This window comes from Mustela lutreola, chromosome 3 (assembly GCF_030435805.1).
Source record: "Mustela lutreola isolate mMusLut2 chromosome 3, mMusLut2.pri, whole genome shotgun sequence".
Taxonomy (NCBI): Eukaryota; Metazoa; Chordata; class Mammalia; order Carnivora; family Mustelidae; genus Mustela; species Mustela lutreola.
Window position 1 is genome coordinate 209693838 of NC_081292.1, and position 15790 is coordinate 209709627.

A 15790-nucleotide genomic window follows, 5' to 3' on the forward strand; every position below is an offset into this window, starting at 1 on the left:
ACCAGAGATTTTTTTTAAAAAATTTTTATTTATTTATTTGAGAGAGAGACAGTGAGAGAGAGCATGAGAGGCGAGAAGGTCAGTGGGAGAAGCCGACTCCCCGTGAGCTGGGAGCCCGATGCGGGACTCGATCCTGGGACTCCGGGATCATGACCTGAGCCGAAGGCAGTCGCTCAACCAACTGAGCCACCCAGGCGCCCCTAACCAGAGATGATTTAATAAGTAAATATACAATTATTTATTTAAAATCATTTATTCTCAGCAAAATCAAACATATCATTGAGTTTACATAGAAATACAATTTTCAACCAGATCTTCATAAAAATGGACTGGAGAAATGAACGTTCATAATTAATAACCAATTGTGTACTATTTAATCATGCCAGCAGCAGAACTGATTACCATTAAAAATGGTAAGGTAACGTATCTTAAGTGTGCAAATTCCATCTTAGTACTCTATGGTGTTACCATTGGTAATAAATGGCCACTAAATATATATCTATTACATAAAGCTTTTGAAGTACAATAAAAATACAAATTCTATCTGTTAAAAAAAGCCACTAATATGGCTTCTAAACATCCTCATTATACAAATTCCAAAATACTGTATGACAAACAAAATTATAAAGATTCTCCTTTATGAAATATATGCTAAGCTCTAACTAAGGTACAACTTAGCCAATACAGAAACAAGTAAGAAGGCTTATGTCTACCATAGAACATTATGAAGATACATACAAATATAACATTGCATAAGCATTTTATGATTTCTTTTCCTAGTGAATATGTACCCTTAGCACTTGACAAAATTTCCCAGGAGTAAAAGAAAAAAATCTATTTTTGAGATATATCCCTAATCTAAGCTCACATTTTTATTAATTTAATCTGTTTTTCTTATGATGCAATGAACCAAATTATAAATTTTAACCATAAATCCTTCTTGTACTGAATACCAATTAAAATCTGTTACATGATAGGCAAAGATATAGAAAATTAACATTTTAAAAGGTCGAGTTCATCAGCATATTATGAAAAAAAATTTCATTGTTCATGTTAACCCAAACTGAGAAGCCACTTGATTTTTGTAAAAAATGAAATTCTGACTTCAACAGAAACAAATACGAATTAAAGTTGCTAAATAATACTGTTGATTCATAAAGAATAATTGTTAGAGATTTTAAAGTATCAAAACTAATGGGGCATCACAAAATAAGATCTGGTGAGAAAATGTTTATCAAAGAAGAAAATATGAGAATAATATTCAGTAAGAAAAATACATTTGGTAAAGTAAATGTAAATGTGGGCAATAGATTCTGCAACTGTAGACAACCGACATTCCATTTTTTTAAGAAAATATTAGATCAGATGATGTTTAGATGTTTAGCAATGTAACGTATCTCTTTAGAAATTAAATCTTAAGTGTATTTGTAATGAGCAAATTTTTGGCTTTTACCATTATCCTTACTTATGAAATAAATAAAAGATTTAGAGTATGACTGACTGTCGTAGCTAACATTATTACTTTACTTTTACTAATAAATAATTATTTGGCTTAACTATTATTGGAAATTATATTTTTGCTATTTTACCTGCTAAAAATGACCTGGCGGCATTATATTCAAAGTTTACATTTTGCTGATGATATGAACAACATCTAATACATAAAATAACACCTGTCTAATGCATGGTAACATGCTTACTGGTCTGAATACAGAATATACTAAGTTTAGCATTGGTATATCTCCTCAAGACTGAAAGGTATCATCAAGGTATGGCTTTGGGGAATGAATAATAAAGTAGCAGCCTGGAAAATGAACACAGATTTCAAGATGCTAATTATTTAGAACTCAGACACAAGGCAGATATTTGGATAATTTGTTCTTTGATTCTAAATTCATCTACAAGAGAAACAGAAAGGAACATGAAAGTATGATTTACTTTACAGTGACTTATTTTTAAAATAAACGTTATAGATCAATAGTGGAAGACATTTTACTAAAATAGTTTGCAAAAAGTGAAGATCTTCAAAAACATATTGGCACACAGACACTACCTGTCATATGATCTATATGCATATAAAACAAATTTAACACAAATTTGGATTTCTTGTTCTTGACATCAGCACCTGCTGTCTAATGGGTCGAGACAAAATACTGTGCCTTCAAGAGTTAGTCCCATTTTGAACCCCTCCTGTAAAACAGAGTAAAATCATTAAAATAAGAAATGCTCATGACAATAATAAAGACGATAATAATGACGGTATTCATAAAATAAGAAGACTGAACAGTAGTTAAAATCTCCACGTTCTCATCAGCTGAGGAATAATACGGCAAATCCTGGCTTGTCCAATTTTTCTCAGTGTGTGTCTCAGGCATTTTAAATACGAATGTATGAAGTTAGCATGCCCAAAAGACAAAAGAAAACAGAAATATAGGGAATTACGTGGTTTCAAGACCTAAAGGTTTCTTTTTCAGTGAAGTCTATTTTGTCATTCTACCATAGTGTCTATCTCCTCTCCTGGCTTTCAGGGCTAATATCCAGTTATGTGTAACTAAGACAGCGAGACCTCAGATGTGATGAAAAGTTCGAAAGCCTGGTCAGCCCTGTCTAAGGCCTGGGTAAAACTCCCAACAGTGAACCCGATGCCACTTCCCATGGGAAACACAGAATTTCAGAGCACTTGGCCACAGAGAAGGCTTCCCCTACTGGCCGCGCTGTTGCTTGCAGCTGTAAGGTTGAGCCCCACTCCCCCTTGCAAGGTTTAGATGTTTCCGGAAGTTAAGTTGCCCTGGTTTATTGAGAGCAAGCTCACAAGCTTTTCCTCTTAAGATTTCTTTTCCCTCCAAGTTTTTGTTTCAGTTCCAGTGAGTTAATAAGGCCTCGTGCTGCATTTGTTTCCCCGGGGGGGACCTGGTTATTCAACACCCAGTGCTCATCACAAGCGCTGAAGACTTCAAGTTAAGAGCTGGTGGAAAAAAGTTTGTGCTCTACTCTGAACTGTCTTTCTTTTTGCGTCAGGTGAGGGGCTTTCTCCAGCCTTAGCACCTCCTCCCTCCCCTCCCCTGTCCCTAATGCAGGCATTAGGCTCACAGCCATGGGGGATCTGGGGGCCACATGCTGGGTCTCCTTGTAGAAGCACTGTGGCTCCTACATTCATCCTAAACGTCTCTCTCTCACTGATGGAACTGAAATTTTGTTCAGGGAGGTCGTGTATGGTGAGGGCCGGCCAGGGGACACATTACAGGTGAGCAAAGAGTGAACAGCCTACTCCCGCCGGAAGTAAAATGTCCCTCAGAGAGGAGGCATTTTATTCCATCCAACTATACCTACTCGTGTGTTAGCCAGTTGTGAATCCCTTTGCCTTCCTCCAAATCACTTCAGTTTGCAACAGGTATCTAACGTCCTTATCACAAATCCAGTGTCAACATGATCCCAGAGAGGGAGAAAATATGACACTACAAGCCATGCCTGGTTCGCTGTCAAAGCGCTCCTCGCTCCACCTACAGCGGGAAGACCCTGGGGCCATGTCCCACCTCAAAGGCTCTTCAGAACTTCTTCCCAGAACTTAGAATACAAATTAGAGCCCGTTGAGTGAAAGTCAGAGTACTTACCTTTACTTTTTTAAAAGCCTGTTCTTATCACCAGAAGAAATATTTTGTCATATCTATGCATATTATTTTAAACAGCTGCCAAGTACTTAGAGAAGTCAATACTTAGAGATAAAGATAGTGCAAATTAACTGTTTTGTATAAATATTTGATTTGGATATGTGAAGATCTGTGTATTATGTCATCTTCTGGCACAGTAGGTAGATAGATAGGCTATATATTGACTTGGAAAGCTTTGATACGGTGTTTAAAAATTTTCTCATCTCACTCTGAAATGAAACCACAATCATTTCAACTGAAAACACTATCAGTGTGGTTTGTGTTTCAATGGCAGAATAGCAATCATAGTGAAATAGGGATCGGTCACTATTTCAACAATAAAAAAAATTGTAAATCATTTGCAAGAATATCTCCATAGTGATTTTTTTTCCTCCATACTGATTTTATAAGGATCCCTTTGGAGTCCCCTTTGATTAATTTAATTATCCCTATTAATAGACACATAATATTATCTCTCTCTTGTTTTCTTTACTCCTAAGATAAAATTTCCCACACAGTTTCTAACCTTTGTCCTTAGCTCTCATTTAGTAAATCATGACTTAATGATCAGTGAGTCTTTCTTAGGTTTCCACAACTTGAATTTCAATACTCTGGATGAAAATGAAGCTTTCTTTAACTTACATAGTGAAAGAAATTATTGTAAACTAGTATCATGCGAAATATAACTTTATTGTTAACAAAGTACTAATAATATAATATGCTTTTTTAATGAAGTATGTTGCCCCATTGCACTGCCATATTTTGAAATAGGGAAAAAAATGTGTTAAGGAAGGAAAAGTCAGTGTTCTGGAAGAATGTTCACATGTTGAGGATGTCCTTTGAGTCTCCTTTTTTTCTATCTCTAGGGTTTTTTCAACAATTTTAATATTAATATAACAACCATATATTATACATAAATTTCTTATGTATTTTAATGTATCACATATATAATTTTCTATATTCTTTTTAAAACTTAATGGAACAAATATTCCCTATTGGGTCCCCATAAAACTAATCTAATGATTACATAATCTATTAATTTTTTAAAAATTCAAGTATAGTTGATACACAATATTACATTAGTTTTGGGTGTATAACATAATGACTCAATATTTATATACATTATGGTATGTCCCCCCAGTAAGTGTAGTTACCACCTGTCACCATAAAAAGTTATCCTAGTATCATTGACTATATTCCCTATACTTTTCATCCTTGTGATTTATTTACTTTGTAACTGGAAGTTTGTGCCTCTGAATATACTCTTTACTTCTCTTCCCTCTGGCAGTCACCAATCTATTATTTTTAATGTGATTTAACTGTTTGGGGTATTTTATAATTATGAATAAAGTTAACTAGAACCTTTTTCCCATAGAAAATTTCCCCATTTATAGCCATTTTCTTCTCTGAATAGATTGCATTGGAGTTTCTGATCTCAAAAAAAAAGTAAGTTTTACTAATAATTACTCTCCATTGGGATGCTATGAACTGACCCTGGCCCAGCAATGAGTTAGCGGGCTTCTCTCATCACACTTTCACTTGCACTGGGGAAGAAAATAAAATAAATAAAAAAAATTTAAATAAAATGTTTATTTTGCTTGATTAAAATAGCATTTCTAGTTCTTTTGTATTTAATTTGTAGATTTTCTTTGGTTAGATTGAACATGTCCACATGCATATTAGCAACTTGTGCTCTTTTGTGAGCTGCTGTTTTTTTAAAATTTATCTGATTGTTAAGTTTTCTAATTACTTGTCTACTTACTTTAATTATGTATATGTGATATATTTATATATTGTTAAAGAGAAAAGGAAAAAATGACAAAAAAACTACAGATGCTATAAAACTACATATTTTTCTTTTCCTTATAGAAATTACTTCCCAATTCAAAAGTCTGATAAATATTCAATTGTATTTCAAACATTTTAAACTGACTACTCTTTCTGAAATTTTCTTGGATATTTAAGTTACAGCTGTGCACTGATCTTCTACCAAAGTATTAACCAGCTGACTTAACACCCCTTTATGCAAAATTCTTTCATCCTTCTTGCCATGCTCCTTTTTAAATGTATTAAATTATTATAACTCAGAAGGTATACTTCTGGGCTGTCAATACTACTCTGCTGACTTGCCTGTCAGTGACATGTACCAGGAAGTTTAAATTATGTCAAATTAAATAACCACATTATTGATTTCAGATAAATATTTAATTTTCGAACAGTTTATAATAAAATATGACTTTATATTTCTGCTTAAATCCTGACATGCACAAGATACTTTTATAACTTCCTCTAAGTGAAAGAGAAAACCCAAATATCTCATTAGGCTCATTAACTCAATATTATTCCTACAACCCACTGTACTATAACTGTTTTTACATTGTATACAAAGATAAACATAGTAGCCAAATATGTGCATTAGCTTAATTAGGCTAACAAGATTAATAACAAAAGTGGTCACGAACTTTAGATGAAGAAAATATTATTTTACTTTAGTTAAAGTGACCTTGCAAGTAAATCTTGAACTAAAAACAAAACAAAGAAAAACAAAATCAGACAAGCAATGAGGTGAACAATGCAATAGAGACTACACCACTGAAAAAACAACTTTAAAATACGGGTTATAAAACCTCTTTACACACAACAATCAGAAACATCCATATGAAACTGCTATTTGAATGTTTATTAAGTAAAGCATGCAAATATTAAGGTTTTTAGCTTTACGAAGTTATAAGTTGTTTAAAATTATTATGAAAATAATATACCAACCATCTCTGGCGCTACCCACCATGAAAGCAAAAAGAATAAAAAAGACATTAAGAAAATATTAGAAGTGGCAAAAACAAAAACAGAAGCAAAAATACCACAGCTTAACATTATTAACACATCACTAAATCATTCCATAATAGCATCTCTCAAAGTTAATTCCTACAAAAATATGCAGATGAAGGTTTTTTTTTTTTTTAAATCTATTGAAATGTTTTCAGTCTTGTGAAAACTAAAAAAAAACATTAATAGAAAAGTACTCTTTGTGATCTGCATAGTGCTTGAGGACAAACGGCACCAGATCTGTGCCCATGTTTCTGTTTGTTCTTATAAAAGCGTTAGTCCCCAGTAGCACAAATCTAATTGGTAAAACTAATGAAAAAGGAAAGGGATTGATTTCATGTGAAATAAATAAAGTGTTCTTGCTAAATATTCATGCACTATCTGAGTGGAAGTTTTATAGTATCTAAATACGGAAAAGAGGGAGAAGAATTGTACCAAAAACCGGGTACCTGCTGAAATCAACAGAAGTGTGACATCACCCATCCTGCTAAAGTTCTTAATTTGAATTTTAGTAGGTGTTGTAATTTTGCTTTTATTTAGTTTATAATTTTTGAATTAATAGTTGACTAGAAGCTGTGAGGATAAATTATTTATAACTTTTCCGGTAAATATTTAAGAAATGTTACAATTTAAGTCAATGTAAAGGATTTAAAATAACTTTTTCATGTAAAAGAAAATTACCCGAAACCGAACTTGAGAAATGCTGTTTTAACATATTCTTTGAAATCTTAAGGCATATGTTATTCAACACTTAAGATGCACGCATTATAGTATCCAGAACAATAAGGAAATTCACATAATACCTAGAAAAAAAGACGACTGCATCATAGCCCTGGTCCAAAACGAATGGAAGGGGGTTTATATTATCTTTCTAGGAAGGGGTGTCTCACCAGTGTTAGAAAGTCAGAAATCACCATCACTTGTTTCGTCCAGGAAATGGAGCACAGAGAATGAACCACCTAATAAACAGGAATGACTCCTTCTCCCCACTGCTTCTTCTCAATCAGCTTCCTATAAAGGGTCTTTGCCTACATTCTACCATATAAATAGTCTTTTTAATAAAAATAGGATATAATTTCACAAACATGTAAAGGGCAAATATAAAGAGAAGGTTTTTTTCTGGTGCTTTTAAGATGACTTATTGATCAGGGCCCACTGTAAAAATCTTTTAAAACCAGTATCTTCAAAATCCCAGTACAAGTAAGACTGAAAAACAGAGGGAGAGAGAAGCGAGGACGCAAGCGGACGACACTGCTGAAGAAGGTGTCACCGGTGCCCGCTCCCCCGAACAGGGCCCATGGGTTGCGAACCACAGCTACGGCGCTTGTCTTCAAAGACACCGACCTCAGTGTCACCAAGATCGCCCTTCATCTACCCACTCCCGACTTGAACTCCCTAACTGGGAAAACGGAGAGGAAACCTTGTAAACCTAGGACAGCTGCCCTGTAATTTTTGGATTTCAAAGTAATGAACCATTAGAACCCATGTACTTCTGTGTAATAAAAGAACCACCTCACTGCCATTGTAAATCACACTACTAAAGACGAAACACAATAAAAAACCATCCTTAGCATGTGTAGGAATACTTTTAGGACTAAATGTATATTCCTATTTTCAAAGCAATTGTTTCCAGTAAGTTCAAGTAAGGAAAGGGCCGCGCTGGTGTCCAGCATTTCCTGCGGCCCAGATTCAGGGCCCAGAAAGCCCTCGCGGCCCCCGTGAGAATAGTCACCTGCATCTCCTCCAGCTTCGACTGAATGTCCGGAGGGAAATCCCCTGCTCCGCAGGTAAACGGGTCAAACGGCTCTGCTCCGAACAGGTCCCGCTCTGCAAGCAGAGGACAGCTCAGTGAGTGGCCGCGAGTGGCCCCGGAGGCGCAGCGGGGCCAGGGCGGTCCCGAGGCAGGACGCGCGACCAGCCGACCCCGCACACGCCCCGCGGGCCTTTCCCGAGCTCGGACGAGTCGGGCACCAGCAAAGCAGCGAGATGCCTTTCGGGACCACATTCAGAACCGCCCGGGTTGGAGCAATCGTTACCGGGAAGGTTTCTGCGTCTCGGAGGCTTCTCCGGTTCAAACTCCCCGAATACCTGACATGACCACATGACAACGCCTGCACTTTTTCTGGAGCGATTTAGATCGTCCCCAGTGAGCGCGTCACTCGCTGAGACGTCCCGGGTCCACGGCCCGGTGCCTCCGGGCCGCGATGGCCGAGGCCGACCGGCGAGTCGTTCCGCTCAGCTCCTGGCCTTAACCCCGCCTCACTCAGGAAATTGAAGACACATTGTCTCCTGTGCTAGAAACTGTAGCACCTTCCGGAATAATCACAGTGGGCAGGTTCTTTAAAAACGTCTCCTATCCAGAAACAAGTTTCTTCTTAAAAATAGCGATAATGGAATATCAAAAACCTCTCTGCAACATATATTCTCAAGTATTCACTTTTTGGTTAAGATACTAAAGAAGTATCAAAGTTAAAATCAATGTTTGTAATTGATAAAACAATTTAAAAATTTAAAAATTATGAAATTCCTTTCTTCTGAGTCAATTCCAGCTCAGCCTTAATGGACACAATTTTTTTTTTTAATTATATAGGTGTGTGAGAATTTAGAATATATTAAGAAATATTATAACCTCAAAAGTCAATGCTATGTAAGAGGTAATATTTATGTTCCTTGAGTTTTATCATGTCCTCTAATTTCTGACCCTCATTATAAAAGACTCTTGCCTTTTTAGTCATAACTATTCTTTTTCCAAATTCGTGAATTAAATAAGTAAAAAATTTTTATAAGTTCCTGGTGCTGGTAAGTATTGTATAAATAAGAGGAACATATACTTTATCATCCAAATAAAGACACTTTTAATTCTGAAAAGAACGCTACCAACAGTTACACCAGGATGAAAGGTATAAACCTCAACTGTCCTAAACAAGTGGGAATTTATTGTCACCTTATATAAAAATATTATATATAAATACGAATAGGTATTGCATATGGGCATGGGTGTCGTTATCACTGTTGTTATTTTCCTCAGTCTCATGTGGCTTGGGCAATGAATCAGAACTGGGAGAACAAAGGAACTTTCCTTTGGAAGAGTGCCTGGGTGTCCACTGTACCACGAGCCCGACCAACAATGTTGTACACATGATAGATGTTTGTGAAAAGAAATGAAGTAATGAAATAAATAAGTAAATAAATAAACAAACAGAAAGAAAGGAAGTAATGAAAAGGATGTAGAGCTGATGGAGAGGAACAGAGATTTTTCATTCCAGCGTGTCTCGGCTCATTGTGCTTTGCTTTACAGTGCTTCATAGAGAGCGTGGTTTTTTACAAACTAAAAGGGTTTGTGGCAATTCGGTATCAAATAAGTCTGTCTGTACCATTTTTCCTACAGCATTTGCTATGAAGATAGGTAGATACAGTATAGGGCATCTAGAATCCTATCCATCTACCTATCTGTCTATCCATATCTTTCATTATGTTTGTTAAATTTTGGCACTCAGGATCATTAGATATTTAAAAATGTAGCAAGGTGTTACTTCAGTTTCTCATTAAAAAATTCCTTAAAACCACTGGAGCATCTTTGCCCAGATTTTCCAAAGGCGTGTCAGATTTATCAATTCTAAAAGAGAATGCATTTTTCATCTTTTCTACTTCCAGTTTTCCCTGTTAACAACATTCAGTCTAAAATCCTGAATCATCATTGATCATGAACTCTCAATCACCATCCTGATAATACTATTCCTTCTAAATATTTTCAAATCTATTCGTTCTTCTCAATTTGTATTTTGACTTTGATAAAAATCCTCTTTTGTAGTACATCTCTGTAATTTATATTTCAAATTCCAGATTGTAACCCAGGTCTAGCACACACGCTATACAAATGCCCTTTGGACTAAATAATGAATGAGTAAACTGATGGTCATCCAAGGAATTAAAAAACAGTAAAGCAAGAGATGGGGGACACTCATAAAGACAAAGAAATGCCCCCATTACATCAGGATATTGTATCAGGATATTGGAAACATTTGCTAAAAATATACTATGGCATATATACTATAGATTATTTCCTGAAAAAATATTTGCATTGGCAGAAAATATATTCACAGGAATTTATATATTTCAATTTATGTAAAAGTACAGACATATTTTTGTAGACTGATTTTTAAAGTTACTAATGTTACTACTTTGCATTTACAAATTAATTCTGTAAAATTTACTGAAGATCTAACATGTGTAGTATATTTTGGTAAGTTCCACAGAGGGAAACAAATAAAGATCCTGACATATTTTAAGCCCAAGCTAAAACTTCAGAGTTATATCGAAAACTTCTTAATGTGAACCAGAGAGAATGCAATAAAGCACAGTATGTAAAACTCTCTTTTCTTCAGTTTCCCTTTGGACATAATGACTGAGCACAGCCATCGGGAGCTATTCTTCACGTTTCTGTGATGGGGCACAGATCAAAATACAATCACGACATTGAAAATGAGCATCTGTTGGATGTTTTCTAATTCACCAGGAAGAGAGTCTTATGTTCCTTCCAAATGTGCAGAAGGTAAAGCAGAGAAGCAATGGTGTGCATAGTATTACAGATATCCAGAGAGAACACTTCCATGGGATTAATAAACAAGTCATGGAATTCATATCTTTATACATTTAAGAATATTCATATACTCTATAACAAATAATTATTGTTTTTTTAAACGATAATGAAAAATTTAAACTGAGCTCTACTAAGCATGTCAAAACATTAAAATAATTACCACCAAGTTGTCTTTAACCATTAAAATATTTAAAAGTGTAACCCAAATAAAATAATATATGATTAAATGCTTTATATTGAAATAAATAACCCTATACTAAAATATCATTTTTCATAAAAGTTTCAAATGCTAAGTGATGCCATCAGTAGATACTCTGAATTATAAAGTTAAATATGATTAGCTGATCTGGCACAATGAAATATAATTCTTTGGTAATTAACACTTTGAGTGAACTTAAGATATGTAATTTTCCATAAAGTGTCAATGAAACATCTAAACTGTACACAAACATAGCTAAGAATATTGATTTGTTTAGAAAGCTTACTGATCTCAGTAGCTCTGCTGGGTACCGGCGGCGGCTGCGTGCCATTGCGAGCAGGGGTTGAAGTCACGTGTGATACCGGAGAAAACGGTACCATGTCAAAGATGTCGGTGGAGGGGGACTTGGGTGTCCCGGTGCCTGCCTGCAAATGAAAATAATGTGAATTACAGCAGTGATCCAGGTAGACACACTGTAATGCTAAATACTTCATACACATAGAGAACATGGATAAACAACAACAAATTCAGTTGAATCATATGAACTTGCCATTTTCTAGATCAAACGCTGGCAATTCCGTATGATTTAACCAGTCACACCAAACGTCCATTGCAAGAAAGCAATAGAAAATTTCTGCGACAATGACCTTAAAGATGACGGCAAAAATGGTGACAATGCTATTCCAGACAGATATAAAGATACTGGACTTTTTTGTCTATCTAGAAACAACTGCCATTTGTATCAGAGAATTGAAAATATTAGAAATTATATAAAAACATGATTTCAGTAATACATTTTCCATAAGTTGGAAACAGAAATGAAGTAATTACTTTTTAAACTATGACCATTCAAATGCAATTGATAGCAACTTAAAAATTTTGCACAGTATAAGTTAATTTGTATTTATAACTACAATGACAGCCAACTATTGTATTCACTGCAATGCCTTTTATTCCTGGATAAGAGTTCATTCAGTTTTCTATGACAAATATCTACCTTGTGAAATAAATTAATAATCACTAAATATACCACCAAAATCATTAAGTTATCTGGGTCAGTCTGGACCCAGATGTAGCGCAGGAATGAATCATCACTTTGATTGTCTTTTGGGGAAAAACACACACATGCACACACACAATCTAGAAAGGAAAGAGAATTCTCATTTTGGAGAGGAATAGTAAGAAAAAACTTGCTTGTCCTCAAAGAACATGAACACAGATGATCTCATGTGTTTCACAGTAAAATTAGACTTTTCAGGATACATTTATTTTTCTCATTCACAGATAATGGAAGTAATGGAAGAAAAATAATGCTGACTGTGTGTGATGAGTGACAGACAGACATTATTCAGCTATTATTCAGGACTGTTGGTACACTTTTCATGCAGGAAAACTGGTGTCATCTCCCTTTCCTTAACAACATACTTACTTTATCAGTCACGAATACTGTCTAAAGACTGAGGGAACTTTATCCCTCAGCTACTTCCTCCAAGCTAGGGATATTGTTTTCCTGATCAACCCATCCCTCTATCTGCCTTGGCTTCCCTCTCTCTCTTCTTTCTCAAGATATTAAGATACTCAAATCTTGACTGTTCTTGAAAACAAAACAAACCAACCAAAAAATGTCTTACTCCTCTAACCTCGCATCTCTTACTCTTTCCCTCAAGGCTAACTTCCTTGGAAGAGGTACTAACTCATATAAATCGAAACTCTTTTTGTGCCAAATGCCACTAAAACCGCTTTTCCCAACATCACTGATGATCTAATTTCCCAGCTGCCATATCTGGGGTCCTCTGAAGTGACATGTCCTAATTCGCCTTTCTGTGGATTTGTACACCATCACCACTCTCTACTTGAAACTCTATCAGGTAACAAAGGAAGCAAACATGGCACACAAAGTCACCAAGGCCCATCACATTGATTCAAGACATACCTGATGTCTTTCATTATGATATAAATGGCACATTTTAGTAGAGTTTTTAAAAAATTATGTGGAATAATAAAAAAGAATTTTCTGCTTAGCAAATTACATGAGGTCTTGGGATGCTGTTCTCACTGATTGGCTTGGGAAGGCCACATTTAGAAGGTGGTGGTATTAACAGTCCCAGTGACAGTCTGGAATCAGGCGAGTTGACAGGAGTGACAGTAATGGAAGAACTATTTAGACAGGAAGATGAATCACCACTACTACGCCAGAAAGAAGGTGAGCATCTCTGAAACCCATGCTGCTCCTGATCAGACATTTTGTGCAGCAGCTGTAAAGGAATGACAGAGAAATACACTAAGGAGAAGAGAGAAGACATGGAGGAAAAAGGAAAAAATATATATGAAAATTTATTGGTGAAGTGATATTATGTGAAAAGAATTAATTTCAGAATAATTTCACTAAAATTTAAAAAATCATTTGAGTATATTTTCCTATTGCAATGCTCCTTAGAATCTAGAATGTTTAATTTGACCATTTTTCACTGAAATATAACATTTTTAGATATTGAAATAAAATGTTGCATCATTAGGACTTGAGAGGAAGATGATAAAGAGTGAAGCTTGAGTTATTTCAATGAGAGATTCTGGGTAATGACATGGGAAAGGGAATCATAATAAGAAAAAACAGTCATTAAAGTAGGAGTAAAGTCTAATAAAAAGTAATGACTTTGTAGAATTTTCAAAAAGGGTTACAACAATCATTTTAGATTTAATCCTCAAAACATTTTTTTGAGATATTTGTATTAGTAATGTTACATCCTTATTATAATAAAATATAGGAATCAAAGCCCATAGATTCTTTGTGATTTATTCCTCTATGAGGTAAAAAGCAGAGCCTAAATTTAAAATAATCTGACTCCAATCATCACGATCTTTCTGTAGGTTGTGATTTCCAAATGGTAAGACTTCTCAGGGATGGGCAGAGGGGGTTGTCAAGCATCTCAAATAAATGAAATAATAAGTGACTCAAGAATCAGTAAGCAGTACACTATTCTGGGTCTGCACATCAGTTTCTGGATGACTCGCGGAAGTTATTACATTACAGTATGGAAAGCTGCTGTCAACAGCTGAGAGGGTAAGAGCTGAGCTGTCAGAGTGGTCAGTTATATCAAGTCAAAATGAAAGCAGTAGTTCAGCCTTTATTCACTTCCTGCTACGGTAAAAGCAAGGGGCCAGAAAGAAGGTACTGGCTTCATCAATGTCCTTTTTCCCCCAGAAAGTGGCACTGGGTGAAGGTTAGAAGTATCAGGGCAGAAGCAAGGCATTTTGTCTGCTGAGGGGAGGGGACAAGCCGGGGGGAGAGAAAGGAGAAAGGGCCAGGGGCAGAAAAGCATTGAACACCGAATCAGAGTGGAGAAAGGAGTGAGTCTTCAAGGCCCTCCTAAGATGGCCTTGACAGAGGCATTTTAAAAAGGTCATGGCCATAGGCCCCCAAAAAGGAGGCCTCCAAATATAGGCACCAGGGCTAGGTATGCAGACACGTTATATGGAAGAGCACAGCTGGCCGAGGGTGCAGGGGCTGAGTCCTTGACCGCAACTCCTCCATGGCAGGCACTGTACCTGCATGGGGAGGGCATTTCCCCCGGGGAGGCTCTCCAGGAGAAGCTTCTGGAATTGGCCTGGAGCGGGACTCCTCAACCACAGGTCACACTTCAGAGATTTTTAACACTAATAGGATTTTGAGGCAGCCAACACAAATATGGCTTTTGATAACCTCACAGTGAAAGGTCATAACCAAAATGACAGTTAGGAGAACCCACAAATCTGAAGGAAGTTTCTAAGCTGAGTCACGTCTTCACACAGCTCTCAAAGCTGAAGGGAGAATAAGGCAATGCCAAGTGAGAGATTTAAGTTGAGGGAAGGGCTCAGTGTGGAAGCAGAATCTCTGAGGGTCTGAGTTCTGTCGCTGACCACTCTGTTAATATGCATATAATACTGTCTCCTCCATTGCCCTCCACGGGGGTCTGTATGCAGATACGTACACATGTATGCATGTACACAGATAATTTCAAAATTTTGATATATACAGATAAGGAATGTATGTAATATGAAAATAATCAAGTTTTTAACTACTCCAGAATGGTGGAGCTCGGGTATCTACAGAGAGCTGCAGCTGATTTGGTCAATGGACACGTGTTGCTCGGGGCACACGGATCTTTGATACACTGAACTGGCTGCTTGTGGGTAATGTTAAGACATTGCACATTAAAATCGGGAGCTCTACTTGAGAAGTTACAAAATCTAGAAAGTGGGTCCACAGACTTGCATGCGAATGACCGACAGTAACTGCTGTGCCTTTTCTGCTGGGTATGGGCTCTCCTGTCAGTCCCCGCCACCCCGCCCCCGCCAGTCCCCCCCACCACACAAGATTACATACTTACGTCTCAGCCTGGGCTCTACTGATATCTGAGTTCATGATTCCTAACTGAGAAATGATTCAAGTCAAGGAATTAAATATCACATCTATTAAGCATTTCGAGTGGTGTTTCTAAATGTAGGGGGTCAGGAGCTAGTCTTTTTAAACTTTGTAAA

General features: G+C 36.4%; 1 protein-coding gene across 11 annotated transcripts in view; it reads right to left on the bottom strand.

The window, feature by feature from the left end:
- Positions 1–234: 234 nt before the first annotated feature.
- Positions 235–15790, bottom strand: part of GULP1 (GULP PTB domain containing engulfment adaptor 1) — a 241267-nt gene continuing 225711 nt past the window's right edge. For 10 of the 11 annotated variants that reach the window (XM_059168641.1, XM_059168640.1, XM_059168632.1 and 7 more), the window contains 3 exons: positions 11559–11697; positions 8206–8300; positions 235–2190 (listed from right to left, as the gene is read on the bottom strand). In XM_059168641.1, coding sequence (XP_059024624.1) covers positions 2119–2190; positions 8206–8300; positions 11559–11697 — 306 coding nt within the window. In that variant the 3' untranslated portion in view covers positions 235–2118. Of the gene's footprint in view, positions 2191–8205; positions 8301–11558; positions 11698–13302; positions 13528–15790 lie in introns of all 11 variants that reach the window. The other variant, XM_059168642.1, reaches the window with a different exon arrangement.